The 17943-nt window shown below is 43.0% G+C and overlaps 1 protein-coding gene across 1 annotated transcript in view; it reads left to right on the top strand.

The window, feature by feature from the left end:
- Positions 1 to 17943, top strand: part of NCK1 (NCK adaptor protein 1) — a 179808-nt gene that overhangs the window by 99280 nt on the left and 62585 nt on the right. Inside the window, exon 4 of the mRNA XM_077291300.1 lies at positions 6190 to 6436. Within this exon, the coding sequence (XP_077147415.1) occupies positions 6208 to 6436 (229 nt within the window). The 5' untranslated portion in view covers positions 6190 to 6207. The remainder of the gene's footprint in view (positions 1 to 6189; positions 6437 to 17943) is intronic.

The raw sequence follows: 17943 nt of genomic DNA, 5'->3' as shown, positions 1-17943 counted from the left end.
CTTTGTTCTGGTTTCCTCCCACATTCCAAAGACCTACTGATAGGGAATCTAGATTGTGAGCCCCAATGGGGACAGTGATGATAATGTCTGTAAAGCGCTGTGGAAATAATGCCGATATATAAGTTTAAAGTAAAATAAATGCTGGAAAATATAGGGACAGCACATTTCGACAACCTAATTGAAACCTGTTGGACCCCACTATAATTATGGACTTGTGTTCGGCTTTGCTGATTTCCAACTTTGTCTCATTTAGGTGTCTGATACTGTCGTCATTTTTACTTTTCCGGCCCATAACCACAAAACGTGCAGTTTGATCACATGCTTACAAGCTGCATCATGCTCTGATAATGTGCGCTGTCTGTGTCCTGCAGTTGGACTGGTGCCAAAGTTTCCATCAAACTAAAAAGCCACCAATTAGTAATATCTGTTTCTCAAACATCTTGCTGCTTGACCAGACACAGACTGATAGTGATCTGTGCCAATATTGCCTATTCTAGGACCTACAGTGGGTACGGAAAGTATTCAGACCAAATTAAATTTTTCACTCTGTTTCATTGCAGCCATTTGGTAAATTCAAAAAAGTTCATTTTTTCACATTAGTGTACACTCTGCACCCCATCTTGACTGAAAAAAATCAGAAATTTAGAAATTTTTGCATATTTATTAAAAAAGAAAAACTGAAATATTAGATGGTCATAAGTATTCAGACACTCATATTTAAGTCACATGCTGTCCATTTCCTTGTGATCCTCCTTGAGATGGTTCTACTCCTTCATTGGAGTCCAGCTGTGTTTAATTAAACTGATGGGACTTGATTTGGAAAGGCACACACCTGTCTATATGAGACCTCACAGCTCACAGTGCATGTCAGACCAAATGAGAATCATGAGGTCAAAGGAACTGGCCAGGGAGCTCAGAGACAGAATTGTGGCAAGGCACAGATCTGGCCAAGGTTACAACAGAATTTCTGCAGTACTCAAGGTTCCTAAGAGTACAGTGGCCTCCATAATACTTAAATGGAAGAAGTTTGGGACCACCAGAAGTCTTCCTAGACCTGGCCGTCCAGCCAAACTGAGCAATCGTGGGAGAAGAGCCTTGGTGAGAGAGGTAAAGAAGAACACCAAGATCATGGTGGCTGAGCTCCCGAGATGCAGTAGGGAGATGGTGAGAAAGTTTCACAAAGTCAACTATTACTGCATTACTCCACCAGTCAGGCCATTATGGCAGCATGGCCTGATGGCAGTCTCTCCTCAATGCAAGACATATGAAAGCCCGCATAGTTTGCTAAAACACACATGAAGGACTCCCAGACTATGAGAAAATAAGATTGTCTGGTCGGATGAGATGAACATAGACCTTTTTAGATGATAATTCTGAGCGTTGTGTGGAGAAAACCAGGCACTGCTCATCACCTGCCCAATACCATCCCAACAGTGAAACATGGTGGTGGCAGCATCATGCTATGGGGGGTGTATTTCAGCTGCAGGGACAGGATGACTGGTTGTCATTGAAGGAAACATGAATGCGGCCAAGTACAGAGATATCCTGGATGAAAACCTCTTCCAGAGTGCTCTGGACCTCAGACTTGGCCGAAGATTCACCTTCCAACAAGACAATGACCCTTAGCGTACAGCTAAAATAACAAAGGTGTGACTTCAGAACAACTCTGTGACCATACTTGACCGGCCCAGCCAGAGCCCTGACCTAAACCCAATTAAGCATCTCTGGAGAGACCTGAAAATGGCTGTCCACCAACATTCACCTTCCAACCTGACGGAACTGGAGAGGATCTGCAAGGAAGAATGGCAGAGGATCCCTAAATCCAGGTGTGAAAAACTTGTTGCATCATTCCCAAGAAGACTCATGGCTGTACTAGCTCAAAAGGTGCTTCTACTCAATACTGCGCAAAGGGTCTGAATACTTATGACCATGTGATATTTCAGTTTTTCTTTTTTAATAAAGTTGCAAAAATTACTACATTTCTGCTTTTTTCAGTCAAGATGGGGTGCAGAGTGAACATTAATGAGAAAAAAATGAACTTTTTTGAATTTACCAAATGGCTGCAATGAAACAGAGTGAAAAATTTAAAGGGGTCTGATTACTTTCCGTACCCACTGTATATACCCAGCGCCACTTGTGTGCCTCATTTTAGTCACTTCTTTAGCCATCACTTTCACTGTTTTTCAAAACAATACTTTGGAAAATATAATGCAGCAAAGCTGAATCTTGCAAAGGTGTTTTTTTTTTTTTTTTTAGCAAAATCTCAAAGAATCTGTAAAACAAAAAAAAAAGGGTGTCCTGTCATATAAAATCACGCAGAAGTATCGTACAGCCATGGACATGATGATGCCTTTTGATAGGTTCTTATTATTTTTGCTTATGGTCCAGTAGTTTTCTACCAAGCTTTAGTTTGATTATTAATCATGGTAAGAAAATAAAATATTCTCCCACCTTTCTTCTAATAATATTTCCAGTGGGGTGTTGTAAGAAAGAGAAGAGAGTTCTAGCATCATATTCTGTTGTAAGGACCTCCTAGCAAAATAGAATAAAAAAGGAAATCTGAGCTGCTGAAAACTATCAAGAAATGAAATTCTGACGCTTAGGTCCGTGTTGGATGAGAAGCATGTTAGTAATGTTAGCTAGGTGAGGGACGTGGTATATGTACTAGAGGTGGTGTGTGACCCAAGATGCATGTCCGGTAAATCTCTGTCTCTGCTCTATCGTTGCAGTGAGACCATGTCAGAAGCTTCACTGACGTGCCTATCTCTTTAAATTATTTGCAGCTAACCGCTAATTAATGACCATATGGTTAAGCAGGTAATGGTTAATTTACCACCCAAGCATTACAAATAAATGGCTTTTATTTTATTTTTTTAGTCCATTTGAAAAAAAATGCACTGATATCCATGTTGCTAAACTTGTTTTAAAGTGTTTTAGTTTTTTTCTGCATTAAACTTTACAATTCACTTTATTAAAGGATTTGTCTGCTAAAAAAATAATAAAAAAAAAAAAATGGATTTACAGGGTGCTGAGCAGCTCTCAGATTTCTAGTCCTGCACTTCCTGGTAGCCGAGGGGGCTGGGCACTGTTCCTTGAGTGACAGTTCTGGTATGTAGCATAACTGCAGTTGCACATTCACCTATTAGCGGGCTTCTTCTCCAGTCTACACTGTTAGCACTATTGTTGTATATAGCGATGGCAGTGCCTTTAAACAAGCACATGGTAAAGTGAGAGCAGCGATTAGGAGAACTGCTGCACAATCAGCCATTAGGTGGGGGTATAGGGCTTGTGAGTTTGCAGGAATGATAACAGGTCAGGCGCTGACAAGGAGGGAGCTGCACACTTAGGCTACTTTCACACTAGCGTTAACTGCAATACGTCGCAAATGCGTCGTTTTGCCGAAAAACGCATCCTGCAAAAGTGCTTGCAGGATGCGTTTTTTCAGCATTGACTAACATTAGCGACGCATTGCCACACGTCGTGCGACGGTTGCGCCGTGCTGTGGCGGACCGTCGGGACCAAAAAACGTTACATGTACCAAACGTTACCAAAAAACGTTACAGGCCGGAACTCCGCCCCCACCTCCCCGCACTTCCCCGCACCTCACAATGGGGCAGCGGATGCGCTGGAAAAATGCATCCGCTGCACCTGTTGTGCGGCGGAGACAACGCTAGCGTCGGGAACCTCAGCCCGACGCACTGCGACGGGCCGAGCCCGACGCTAGTGTGAAAGAAGCCTTACCGTAGCTAGTGCATATAATTCAATAGGCTGGAGAGAGCCAATTGTGATTTTAGGAGTTGACTGCTATCCTGGAATGTATCTACTTTTCACATTTGGCCAGGCCTGGTGGTCGGTCTCCTTGGAAACAAGCTACACACTATGTAAGACTGAGGGGACTTTGTCAGCACAGAATGACTGTTCAAACCAAGTACAGGTTCTCAGTGCATTATGGCGTCACCAAACATTCTTGTTTAACATTTATCTCTTCCCTTCTATGAAGCCGTAGCTATCAATCAAAAAGGGAGGCATGGAATTAGAGGGAGAACAAGCAGGTGGGAAGTTGCACATAAATGTTGGGTAATGGCGTGATGCACCAAGCGTCTGAACTTGGTTTGCGCATTCATTCTGTGCTAACAGTCCCTTTTTCAAGCTCTCACAGCAGTAGAATGAGAGCAAATAGAAAAAGCAAGTCATTTGCAAACTTGCTTATTTTTGTGCCATGTACATAACTCTACCAATTTCATAACATAAGAATAATCCTTTAAGGGGTTAACAAGCCGTGCTTTTCCCCAGTTTATTTGCTTTGCCTTTAACTGTATTGATAACAGGGCACGGGCAGTCATATCATTGGTGTAACCTGGGCCCCTGTGCGGCAACACAAGAAGTAAAGGGGCCCATTTATGTCTCCAAAGCAGATGCGTTTTTAGGAGCTCTTGGGCTGCGTATGGCCCATAAATTGTTCTTGCACAGGGGCCGTTTTCTGTCTGTGTCCACCAGTGTATCGGGGTGTACTCATTTGGAGTACAGGCTATGGCAGTGATGGCTCATCACCTGTCTCCTCTTCTAAGTGTTGTGCTTGTCAAAATAATCTCTTGCACTAGCTCATCATATAGTGAGCTTTCACTGCCATCATCTGTACCCCAAATGAGTACTTTCTGAAATTAATGCAGCTGTAGGCAGTAAAATATATTGGGGAATAAGCAGGGGTTTGGAAGCCACATACATGCAATTTTTTATGGTGCTCCCGACAAATCATCAGAAGTACATTACTAAAAACAGTTGTTCCTCTAACAGTTATTGCTCTTATCAAGGTTCTACGGTAAGAATGTTGAGACGCTGATTACTGTAAGAAGCGTTGCTGGAGCACAGCATAGCGCTGGGCTACAATAGAACAGCTTTAGGGTTCCTCCTCAGCTGGGCACTGCGCGTGATGGGGCGTGGACAGGTCACAGCTAGTGCTGCCACAGCCTGACAGGTGATGTCGGAGACAGACTGCAGTCTCCGATGACCTGCGTTTGCTATATGTGTTGATGTGCTAAGGCTACGTTCACACTAGCGTTGTGCGCCGCTGCGTCGGCGACGCAACGCACGCAAAAACGCGTCAAAACGCACGCAAAAATGCTGCGTTTTGCGACGCATGCGTCGTTTTTTGCCGAAAATCGGACGCAAGAAAAATGCAACTTGTTGCGTTTTCTTGGTCCGACGCTTGCGGCAAAAAAGACGCATGTGTCGCACAACGCAACAAAAAAAACCGCATGCGTCCCCCATGTTAAGTATAGGGGCGCATGACGCATGCGTCGCCGCTGCGTCGCCGACGCAAACCCGACGCACATTAGCTTAACGCTAATGTGAACGTAGCCTAAGTGTCGTGCACTGTCACATACACCCTAACAAATTTAAAATGGCAGCCCCCAGTGCATGAGGAAAAAAAATACTCCAGAGAATTCATTTTTTTTCTCAACTTGACACGTTATTTTCCTGCCTCCTGAACTTGAAGCTAAAAAAAAAAAATAGCTCAATTTTGTTTTGCTTAAAACAAGGCTGACTGCCAGCACAATGAGGAGACAGAATACATTTATGGAGAGTGAAAGGGTAAGAGGAGCGAAGTGCGAAAACAAGCAGAAGGAAATGTAGACGGATTGTTCTGAGTTTTCTAACAAGTCTTTTACCTCAAACCAGGGTTGGATGCACATCTATTCAGCTCAGTACTGCTGTATAATAACCTCCATGCTCCATGCTGTTGCTGCTGCTTTTGAAGAGCATGAATCCAGCACAGTGTTTTGTGTATAGAAGATGTCATTGCAGCTAGTCTTCTCCCCCCAGCTCAATGTAAGAGACTTGGTCCTGCTGAAAATGCAGGATACGTCATGTAATGGCCAGAAATAGATTAATTCCGCATGTACACACACGGGACATCTTATTCTGATAAATTAATTGAACGCACGGTTATTACCTTTTTAATATATGTTTCTTTGTATTACTGATTAATCGGATTTTTTTTTAACGCATCTCTTGGGGTTTTATTGGATGAGTTCTGTTAACTACGATCCATATAGTGATTTTATTTATGTTTGCAGACATCAATTGATGAAGAAGCTCCAGCATCTTGTACACAAAGTCCCCTTACTGTACATGTGTCCTGTGTATGCATGAAAACTAATGATTTGGCATGTTTATATTTCATTTCAGTGCCAACAAGCCTAGAAGATGACAACAGAAGAGGTGGTTGTGATCGCCAAGTTTGACTACGTGGCCCAGCAAGATCAGGAACTGGACATCAAAAAGAATGAGCGCCTCCTTCTTCTGGACGACTCAAAATCCTGGTGGCGTGTCCGCAACTCCGTGCACAAAACCGGCTTTGTACCTTCCAACTATGTCGAGAGGAAAAACAGCGCTCGAAAGGCCTCCATAGTGAAAAATTTAAAGGACACATTGGGTAAGTCTTTCAAGGGTTATGGATTCGTTAAGGCGCCCTTCAGGATCCGGTGACCACAGAATGGAGCAAAATGTCAGGGCTTCAGCTTGCGGTCCAGGAAGCTTCTGCTTGCTCAGAGAAGATAATTGTGTCTCCACAGATATTTTGGAGAACTGTGTGGGGGACAACCGCTCTCCCTGGTGGTGGTGTGTGAAGACACAACACCTGTAGATGGCCCCATGGCTGGAGGAGAGGATCTTCTGCCAGATGTATAATAGTAAGGCAGGACAATATCACATTGTGTGGATTACTAAATGAGAAGCTTTTTATGTTACACAATGGTTTTGTTGTGCCTAATGCGTTTCATTGCCTTTTTGAAGGTTAAAAACTAGTGATGAGCGAATATACTCATTGCTCTGGTTTTCCAGAGCACGCTCGGGTGGTCTTCGAGTATTTTTTACTGCTCGGAGATTTAGTTTTCATCGTGGCAGCTGAATGATTTACAGCTACTAGCCAGGCTGAGTACATGTGGGGGTTGCCTGGTTGCTAGGGAATCCCCACATGTAATCAAGCTATCTATCAGCTTTAAATCATTCAGCTGAGGCGATGAAAACTTAATCTCCGAGCAGTAAAAAATACTCGAAGACCACCCGAGCGTGCTCTGGAAAATCCGAGCAACGAGTATACTCGCTCATCATTATTAAAAACCCAAATATATCCGGCACTGAAACGCGTTGGGACAAAAAAAAAACACATTTTGGAACACAAAAAAAACACATTTTGGAACACACAAGGCTTCTCATTTACCATAGCGCAGCTCGTAACGGATATTGTCCTTCTCTAATATTATTCACAGTAATTTTGGCAATTTATAGAAGAACCATTCATGGAAAAAACGTCCAGAAGAGTATCTGTATATGGCTGTAATGAAGAGTATAAAATGTGAATTGATGAACGCGAACACTCTTGTATGGAACTGTATGACAGTACACTTTACTTTTATTTCTGTAGAGTATGTTTCTATGCTAATGTGCAGAGTGCAGATTACATAAACCTACAGACCTCAAGCTTTTAACTACTTTCTAGAGAGAACGTTAGTTGTGTAGATACTGCATTTTTGGCACTGCCACATCTCTTGAAACAACCACATTAAAAGCGGATCTGTCGCCAAATTTCAAAATGCTAATTGTTTAAGTTATTACTTAGATCTCATAAACCTGATGAGGCTATTGTACTTACTTTGATCTCAAGTCAGCAAGCAAGAAGCTCATTAGCAGTCGCTTAATGCCATCAATTGGCTGACGTAACTAGACGATTACATGTAGATAAGACAGTACTGTCACTCCTGGATTGTGGAGAAGGACGTCTACTTCTAGAGATGGTGCAGGGAGGAATAGTCTCTCCAATATGAAAAGTTTTTGAAATAAGAAAAAAAAAAATAGGTGCTGCATTTAAAAATTAGTATTGAGTATAGATGTAAAAAATGAACCACAAACTAACATGAAGGATGCGTTTTATGTGAATAGGAGCAAGGGAACTGAGAAAACACGTACAAGGTCCGCTTCTCCACCGGTGGAATGCCTGCTCGCCAGTCTCAGGTGGCCCTGCTTTCATACCCACATGGAACGACTTTCTTTTTCGGTTTTGTTTGGTTTTACTCTTCTAAGTTACTGAAACGTTTGACTCATTATACGAAAGTTTGGGTCATATCTTCACCAGAATATGGTGTGCTGCCGCGAGCGTGGGAAGCAAGTGATGTGCTCTGTTTTGTCTCCTATCATACAGTTGTATCGAAATCTAAAACTGGAACCAAATCAACTCGCATTATGAAAGCTGAAATGGGGAATGACACTGTAACTCCTTCTCTGCCGCGTCTCCTCTTTTCTGCATGTAGATCAGAGCCTTATTTCAGTCTTCTGGCTCTGCTCTGCCCCCCACCGGACATCAGTGTTTCCTTTTATAGTGGAAGTCATGCCCTTGTGCCAGATTTGTTTATTCAAACATTGACTGACGAATCCCATTATCTGTAATGGGTCATCGGGTTTTCCATTGTTTTGACTCCTTGAATTTGCTGAGTTCTGTAAATGTAAATATCAGGCAAATGTTACTGATTTGCCTTCCTGGCTTTTGACTGCATAGTTGATATTAGGAAATCCAATGCAAAAGTTTGGCCATCCTTGGAGATTTTTGTACTCAGATAACTTTCACCAAGGTTTCAGACCTTTTAGCCTGTTAGGGTTATGGCTTGTTCACTATCATCATTAGAAAAGACCAGGTGATGCAAATTTCCCAGCTTTATAACAACCCAGTCTTCTCCTAACCTTGTGCCAAAAAACAACAGCCATGGGTACTTCTAAGCAGCTGCCTAGCAATCTGAAAATTAAAATGGTGGAAGCCCACAAAGCAGGAGAAGGGCTATTTGAAGATAGCAATGGGTTTTCAAGTTGCCCTTTTCTCAGTTCAAAATGTAAATAAGAAATAGCTGTTATCAGGGACAGTGGAGGTCAAGATATGGTCTGGAAGACCAAGTTTAATTTCAGTCAGAGCTGCTCGTAGGATTGCTAGAGAGGCAAATCGGAGCACCCTGTTGACTGCAAAAGATCTTCAGAAAGATTTGGCAGATTCTGGAGTTGTGGTACATTGATCTACTGTTCATAGCCACCTTCCCAAATATGTCCTTCAGGGAAGAGTCATCAGAAGAAAACCTCTCCTGCGCCCTTACCATAAAATTCAGCATCAAAAGTATGGAAAAGAACATTAAATAAGCCTGATCCAGTTTGGAAGCAAGTCCTGTAGACCGATGAGTTTAAAATAGAACTCTTTGGCCACAATGATCAAAGGTATGTGAAAAAAGGGCATAGAATTTCAGGAACAGAACATCTCGCCAACCATTAAGCATGGGGGGTTGGATCAATCATGCTTTGGGGTTGTGTTGCTTGCAGCCGATGGCACAGGGAACATTTCACGGTAGAGGGAAGAATGGATTCAATGAAATTTAAAAATTCTTGATGCAAATATAACACCATCTGTAAGAAAGCTGAAGTTAAAAAGAGGATGGCTTCTCCAAATGGATAATGATCCTAAACACACATCAAAATCCACAAAAGATGACCTCAAAAGGCGCATGCTGAAGGTTTTAAAATGGCCCTCAGAGTCCCCTTATCTGAATATCATTGAAAATCTGTGACTAGACCTAAAAATAGTTGTGTATGCAAGATGACCCAGGAATCTCGCACAACTGGAAGAATGAATAAAAATCCCTCAAACAAGAATTGAAAGATTCTTGTCTTCCTACAAAAAGTGTTTACAACCTGTGATACTTTCAAAAGTTGGTGCTACTAGGTACTAACCATGCAGGGTGCCTAAACATTTGCATTGGCTGTTTACCGTTTTGTAATTTTTAAAATGTAAAAGATGAAAATACAAAGGAAATGTGTCATCATTAGCTTAAGGCCTTTTAATAACAGTAATTTTGACCAGGGGTGCCCACACTTTTACATGCCACTATAGGTCTGCGTCCAGGACCGAGACGTCGCCACACGGGCCAATAAAGAGCACCTTATTACTGCCATATGGAGTGCTGTTTCAACTTTTTTGACTAGATAGATAGATAGATAGATATGTGTGTACGTACAGTGGGGAAAATAAGTATTTGATACACTGCCAATTTTGCAAGTTTACCCACCTACAAAGAATGGAGAGGTCTGTAATTTTTATCGTAGGTGCACCTTAACCGTGAGACAGAATCTAAAGATAAAAAAACAGAAAATTTAATTGTGATTTTTACATACCGTAATTATTTGCATTTTATTGCATGAAATAAGGATTTAAATTACCGTAATACCTTTTACTTGTGCTATTTTTTGTCATTTCCATCTTGCCTGCCTCTTTCCCTTCTTCTCCTGACTTTGGTAGTTCTCTTCTTAGTGACCCTCTTCCCCTGCCCAATATTGTGCACTGAAAATACACGGTCTACAATCCCTTAAGTCGTTTTTTAGCGTGTTTATACTTGCACCATTTTCGGGCCTGAGTTATGACAAGTCATTGTCCTTGCATCCAGGTGATTATGAGAATATCTGTACAATTGTTACTTTTTCTTCCCCGGCAATTGTCCAGCAGCTGTAGTTTAAGACTGTAATCATCTTGAAGTCATCCTTCATTAGCAGATTAGGTATTTCTTACGGCTAGACATTACCAGTACTTATACCAAAGACCGGTTTCATGCTGCCAATTCTAGCCAATTCTAGACCCAAGTCTTCAAAGGAGCCCTCGTCCTCCCACCCACCCACCCCAAAAAAGCTGTCTGCTGGCATCTATGTAGCTATACCACCAATAGGTGGCGCTATAGACGGAGTGTTGTCTTTTCCTTCTGCAGGATAATTTACATGATCTTCCCCCATCCCCCGGAATCATTGCCTCATCCATAAGACTTCCTATGGCTGCTTGCACTCTCCACAATGAAACATTACCCCCTATTGACATTTTTAGAACAGAAGAACATGGAGATTTGACTAATATGAATAAATGGCCTTGTTTCCCCAGGTCCAAAGTGAAGAGCAGTGTGTGAGTGTTTGCTGTGGGCAATAGTGCTAGGTTTTGATTAATCGGCCCATGTGTTCGTAAACCCTTCATTTCTTCCATTATTAAGGGATTGTAAGATTCTCATAAAGGTGCGTCCCACCGTTGGAACGGCTTTGTATCGTGTCGGAACCCCCCAGAATCATGTCTTTCTGTCTCCCTTTATGAATGGAAGTTTTTACAATCCCTTTCTAAATACTCGCTGAGTCGGTATCGATGGCAGGAAACAGCAGGGGAATTGGTTTCCTCTGACATCTGTGGGGTTTCTCTTTACCAGCTCTCAAATTAAAAATATATTAATAAGAAAACCCCAAGAGTTTCGCTTGTGTTTGGAGGGTTTCCTCGTTTTGCCATCAGCTATTTAAAGAGTTACTGTTGTGTGTTTTTCCCTCATAAATCAATAGTACATGTGGAAATCAGAAAGTTTGTAATATATCACATCAGAGAAATCTGCTTTGATATCCTCTTGGACTGATCTTTCATTCTCAAAAAAGGGTAAAATCTGTCTTAAGTGGCTGTAGAAGGTCCCAGTACTGAGAGGAGATGACGGTTGGTGCTGATAAAGTTCCATGGAGGACGGGCAGCAGAATGTCAGTGTCGCCTCCAGCTCCTCCATAGAATATTACAAGCACCAACTGTCATCTCTTATCTCAGTAATCGGGAGTCCGTCTTCACTGAATGTGGATTTTGCCCATTGAGTTGATTGATATCTGATAATCTATATTACAATGTTGCTTATTTTCCTATGTACTATTGATTTATTAAATGAAAATTAGAACAACTGTAATGCTAATACAGATTTTTTCATAGTTTTATTTTCATCGTAAAAGTAATCTGTCACCAGATTTGTGCAGCCTATTCTGAGAGCATCATGATGTAGAGACAGAGATCCTGATTCCAGCCATGCATTACTTACTGGGATGATTTCTGTAGTTTTGATAAAAAAAATCACTTATCAGAAGGACATTATCACTAGAGGACTTGTAAACCTGCAGCCAGGTATTCCTCCATATTCATGAGCTCTGTATGACCACAACAGTGAGTGGCCTATGCACAGTATTCATAGCTGCCAATCAGAGCTAACATTCAGTGAACCGTTAGTTTTGCAGCCGAGAAAACTGTGATTTTTATCAAAACTGCAGCAAGCAGATCAGTGTGTGATACCGTGGGAATCAGGGTCTCTGCCCCTGCAGTATGCTGCTCTCAGATGAAATGGGGAAAAACTGGCAGATTCCCTTCACAAACCACCTTCTGGCAGAAAAAGTTAATTAAAAAAAAAAAAGGGGTTTACCTTGTTTTTTTATTCTGTTGGATAATTTTGTTTTCTTCATTAGTCAAAAGTGGCCCAATTTTTCTAGGATAAATGACCAAAGACTTTTTTTTCCATGTGAACCAAAATAAAATCTGGAAAAAACAGCACCTTGTGCACTATTAGGGATGTTTCCATTTGACAGAAATAAGAAGCTGATTCAGACAGTATTTAAAGTGTCTTCCATGTGGATTTTTGAGCAAAATTCCCTTTAAAAAAAAAAACAAAAAACCTAAGGGTACGTTTACAGGTTTATTTTTTATCTCAGTGTGTCAGTCCTTGCTGATAAATCACTCGTGAGGCCACACCTAGAATATGGGATCATATTGGAAAATGAGAGCCGGTCCTAAGGCAGCAGCTGGATGATTACATGGGATGGAAGGCCCCTCGCGTCCTACACTGGCAGGTGGGAAATGGGCGCATAGGGGCTTCTACCACTTGGAAATGAGATTGCATATTTGTTTTTTCCTACGTGCACATTATTATTTATTCCTTACAAAGGACCAGGGAGCATTCAATCCATGTGGAAGAAAGGCGATTCCAGAATGCACATAGGAAAGGGATCTTTACAGTAAGAGCAGTCAGACTGTGGAACGCCGACCACAAGAGGTAGTAATGGCCGACACTGTAACAGCTTTTACAAGACGGCTGGATGCTCTTCTAGTAACCAGTGGCATTGTGGGTAATAAGAAATCTAGCGATAGAGAATTAATATTTGGTCTCGAAAGGTTGAAATTGATGATGGACCGGTGTCTTTTTTTTTTTTTTTTTCCTCCAACTTTATAACTATGTAAATTGACTAGTTTGTCAAAAAGATTCTGAGGACCCTGATCTGGCATCCAGGCTGGTACTCTGTGGCATCTGAATTAGCAAATACCTCCAATTAGAAATGTAGTATAGTTCTTCTGATTAGCTATGTAACTTACGTCATGTGCAGGCAGTGTAAGACCCTAGGGTGTCCATGGTTATGACCTCTCATATAGTGAGTTAGACAGCTCATAACCATGGATACCTAAGCTACTGCAATGCCTGCACATAGCGAATCTGAAGAACTATACTACATTTCTAATTGGAGGGATTTGCTAATAATATTATTTACACTTCCTACATATTGTGATAGGATCTTGGGGATGGGAATACCCCCAACACCACCACTTTAAAAGTTACAGGTTGAGTTGAGGGACAGTGAAACTCCGAAGCATGGATGTGACTCATTCAGAACAAAGGCAAGCCACACAGAAGCTTAGAAATAAAGCCCCCCCTAACCTTAGTCTAGTCCTTCCATCATTAGTCATTGCTTGTAGCTAGGAGTGAATCACTCTGGTGTTATCTGATGTGTGTCCAGCACATGCCAGCTGTGCACTTGGTTGACTTCATGTGAATAAGTCATGTACATGATCATTGCTATGGGATTCAGGCAATGGAAGCAGAGATGACTGTGAGTGATCTGCGCGTCCCCCCAGGCCTTGTGCAGCCCGCTGCTATCTGCAAGTTTACACAAGTCGCCTCCACCATAGTGGCTGGGCTCCTAGAGGTCGCATCCTGTGACCTTGCCCCATAGTGGCTGGGCCTCCTAGAGGTCGCATCCTGTGACCTTGCCCCATAGTGGCTGGGCCTCCTAGAGGTCGCATCCTGTGACCTTGCCCCATAGTGGCTGGGCCTCCTAGAGGTCGCATCCTGTTACCTTGCCCCATAGTGGCTGGGCCTCCTAGAGGTCGCATCCTGTGACCTCGCCCCATAGTGGCTGGGCCTCCTAGAGGTCGCATCCTGTGACCTCGCCCCATAGTGGCTGGGCCTCCTAGAGGTCGCATCCTGTGACCTCGCCCCATAGTGGCTGGGCCTCCTAGAGGTCACATCCTGTGACCTCGCCCCATAGTGGCTGGGCCTCCTAGAGGTCGCATCCTGTGACCTCGCCCCATAGTGGCTGGGCCTCCTAGAGGTCGCATCCTGTGACCTTGCCCCATAGTGGCTGGGCCTCCTAGAGGTCGCATCCTGTGACCTCGCCCCATAGTGGCTGGGCCTCCTAGAGGTCGCATCCTGTGACCTTGCCCCGGCTCCTCTTACTCCCTTCCTGAACAAACACTTGTCCAAATTTTTTTTATTTTCAAAATGGTATCAGGAGAAAATGGACCACAAAATTTGTTGGGCAATTTCTCCTGAGCACGCCGATACCCCGTACATGGGAGAAAGCGACTGTTTATGCGCATGGCAGGGCTCAGAAGGGAGGGAGCACCATTTGACTTTTTGAAAACAAAATTAGCTGGAATCAATGGTGGCTGCCATGTCGCGTTTGGAGACCCCTTGATGTACCTAAACAGTGTAAACCCTGCAATTCTAACTCCAACCCTAACACAGCCCTAGCACCAACCCTAACATAACCTTAGCCCCAACCCTAACATAACCCTAACCCTAGCCCCAATCCTAACGGGAAAATGGAAATACTTTTTTTTTTTTTTTTTTACCTAACTAAGGGGGTGATAAAAGGGGAGGTTGATTTATTATTTATTTTATTTTGATCACTGTTATATATCACAGTGATCAATATGAACCAATAGGAAAAATTTGCTATTGGTGCCGGCCGGGAGATCTTGGCGAGCGCACTGCGCATGCGCCCACCATTTTCTTACTGGAAGAAGACGCCGACGGCAAGGGTATGCAGGAGGGTCCAGGGACACTGGAGGTACTGGGGGGTGGGAAGCTTGGGGGACCCCATTTATCTCTCCTCTAATGTTCTAGGTCATATCAGAGGAGAGAGAAATTAAATGTGAAATCTGACTTTTTTTTGTGTTCGCCGTTATTCGGTGAATAACGGTGATTGCAACACTGGGGTCTATTAAAAAAAAAAAAAAAAAAAAAACAATCCGAATCATGTTCTCCTGGGTCTCGGTAGCCGTGACCCCGGAGAATTTCCGACGCTGGGGGCGCTATAAACTTATTTCTCAGCGCTGTTTAAAAAGTGGTGCTGAGGAATAAGTAAAAACCAAGTAAATCTTTCTGGATGAGGGTGGATTAGTGTCAGCTAACATGAAAAGACCCAAATATTGAGTAGATATAAAATATAACTTAATATTAATTAAAAAAAAAATCTTTGTCTTCACCGATGAGCCTAGGTGGTGGCATCCACACATACAAGTTTGGCATAGGTTTATCGATGATATATTTGTTATTTGGCATGGCACTGAGGCCGATTTCCTTGGGTTCAGTAAGGATCTCAATGTGAATACCATAGGCCTGAGACTAACCTCTGAGGTAGGTACTTATTCCCTACCTTTCCTGGATGTCCTCATTCTCAAAAATGATGGTGGTCTGGATACTCAAATGTATCGTAAACCTACCAGTACCGATAGTTCACTTAGGTGGGATAGCCATCATCCGTTACCTTTAAAACGTGGATCCCTAAGGACAGTTTTTGAGGCTAAGGAGGAACTTCTCCAACATGGATGATTTTCACAGGCAAGCCATAGACATGAGTACCAGATTTGATGGAGGGGTACCCGAGGCATAGGGTTGAATTCGCTTTTCAACATGCTCTCTCCAGATTGCTCCAAACTTGCATAAGACTTACTGAAAATGCCCCAGAACATACTCGTATCATTGGCACATTTGATTGTCAAAGTAGAAGTGTCATGAGAGTTCTAAAAAACATTGGGAGATTTTGACTGCTGCTCCTGATTTGAGGGATGTGGTGGGGCCCTCACCTATGATCACGTATAGGAAGGGGCGTTCTATCAGGGACAACCTGGTGCATAGTTTCTTCAGGAGACCAACTCCAGAGGGCACCTGGTTGGATCGTAGGATATGTGGGTTTTTTAAGTGTGGCAATTGTGTTAATTGCAGATGGATGAATCCCTGTAAGTCCGTCTGTAGTTCCTCTTCTGTCAAAAGATTCTACCAGCTTGATTTTTCCAACTGTAAAAGTACAGGAGTAATCTATGTGTCTACATGTACATGTCCCATGGTCTATATAGGCAAGACGGGTAGGGAGGTCAGGAGGAGGGTGGGCGAGCACATAGGAGACATCGGACATAAGCGGGATGCAAGACACATGAATGGGACTCATCAGGGTAATCTTAAACAGGTCTCTTTTCTGCGTTGTTGAGGTAGTGAGACCAAATCCAAGAGGAGGTAACTACGATAGATACTTCAAAAAAGGAGTGTGAATAGATCTTTAGTATGAGATCATTGACCCCCTCAGGTCTTAATAAACAAATGTCATATGCCTATTTTCTCTGAACACCCTATGTCATGAAGGCCGCTAATTTGGAATATTGCAGCCATGGCTGTGTACGTATCCCTTATCCTGGGTATTCACCTATTTTGGTGTTCATTCTTTCTTGTATTATTATATTTTGTTCATTTTTGTTTTGTTGGGATTATCACTTTGAATCAAACATGTGAGCTTACTCCCCAATATCTTCATATAGTGTGCTTCCTCGTCCCCCCCCCCCCCCCCCCTGGTCTGTCCGTGCAGATTTTTACAATATTAATGCATTTGTTATCTGTGGGCTTAGTGGTCCATGTGTTCCTATATTGTTTTACAGCTTATCTGTGTGGGAGAACGCCGACATGTACGTATGCATTGAGCTTAGGCGCCTCGTTATTGCCTTGTGATATATGGTGCCTAAGACAACTATGTGGCTCAGGCTATGTGATATGAGCTGACCGGACGCGTGCGCAGTTGTTAAGTGTGCCGCGGCAGGCCAATGCATATAAGCTTAGCACTTGCGTAGTATCGTAGCCATGCATTCCAGTATGTGGAACGCATATAGGTCTAGCCCGCGTGTGTGTCTGTATGTATATGTGTATATATTATTATTATTATTTATTGTTATAGCGCCATTTATTCCATGGCGCTTTACAAGTGAGGAGGGGTATACATAATAAAAACAGGTACAATAATCTTAAACAATACAAGTCATAACTGGTACAGGAGGAGAGAGGACCCTGCCCGCGAGGGCTCACAATCTACAAGGGATGGGTGAGAATACAGTAGGTGAGGATAGAGTTGGTCATGCAGCGGTTTGGTTGATCGGTGGTTACTGCAGGTTGTAGGCTTGTCGGAAGAGGTGGGTCTTCAGGTTCTTTTTGAAGATTTCGATGGTAGGCGAGAGTCTCATGTGTTGTGGTAGAGGGTTCCAGAGTAGGGGTGATACGCGAGAGAAATCTTGTATACGATTGTGGGACGAGGAGATAAGAGGGGAGTAGAGAAGGAGATCTTGTGAGGATCGGAGGTTGCGTGTAGGTAAGTACCGGGAGACGAGGTCACAGATGTATGGAGGAGACAGGTTGTGGATGGCTTTGTACGTCATGGTTAGGGCTTTGTACTGGAGTCTCTGGTTAATGGGGAGCCAGTGAAGGGATTGACAGAGGGGAGAGGCCGGGGAATAGCAGGGGGACAGGTGGATTAGTCGGGCAGCAGAGTTTAGAATAGATTGAAGGGGTGCGAGAGTGTTCGAGGGGAGGCCACAGAGCAGGAGGTTGCAGTAGTCAAGGCGAGAGATGATGAGGGCATGGACTAGGGTTTTTGCAGATTCTTGGTTGAGGAATGAACGGATTCGTGAAATATTTTTGAGTTGAAGTCGGCAGGAAGTGGAAAGGGCTTGGATATGTGGTTTGAAGGAGAGATCAGCGTCAAGGATTA

This window comes from Ranitomeya variabilis, chromosome 2 (genome assembly GCF_051348905.1).
Source record: "Ranitomeya variabilis isolate aRanVar5 chromosome 2, aRanVar5.hap1, whole genome shotgun sequence".
NCBI lineage: Eukaryota > Metazoa > Chordata > Amphibia > Anura > Dendrobatidae > Ranitomeya > Ranitomeya variabilis.
The sequence above is the reverse complement of the archived record's forward strand: the minus strand, read 5'-3'. Positions and strand labels throughout refer to the sequence as shown.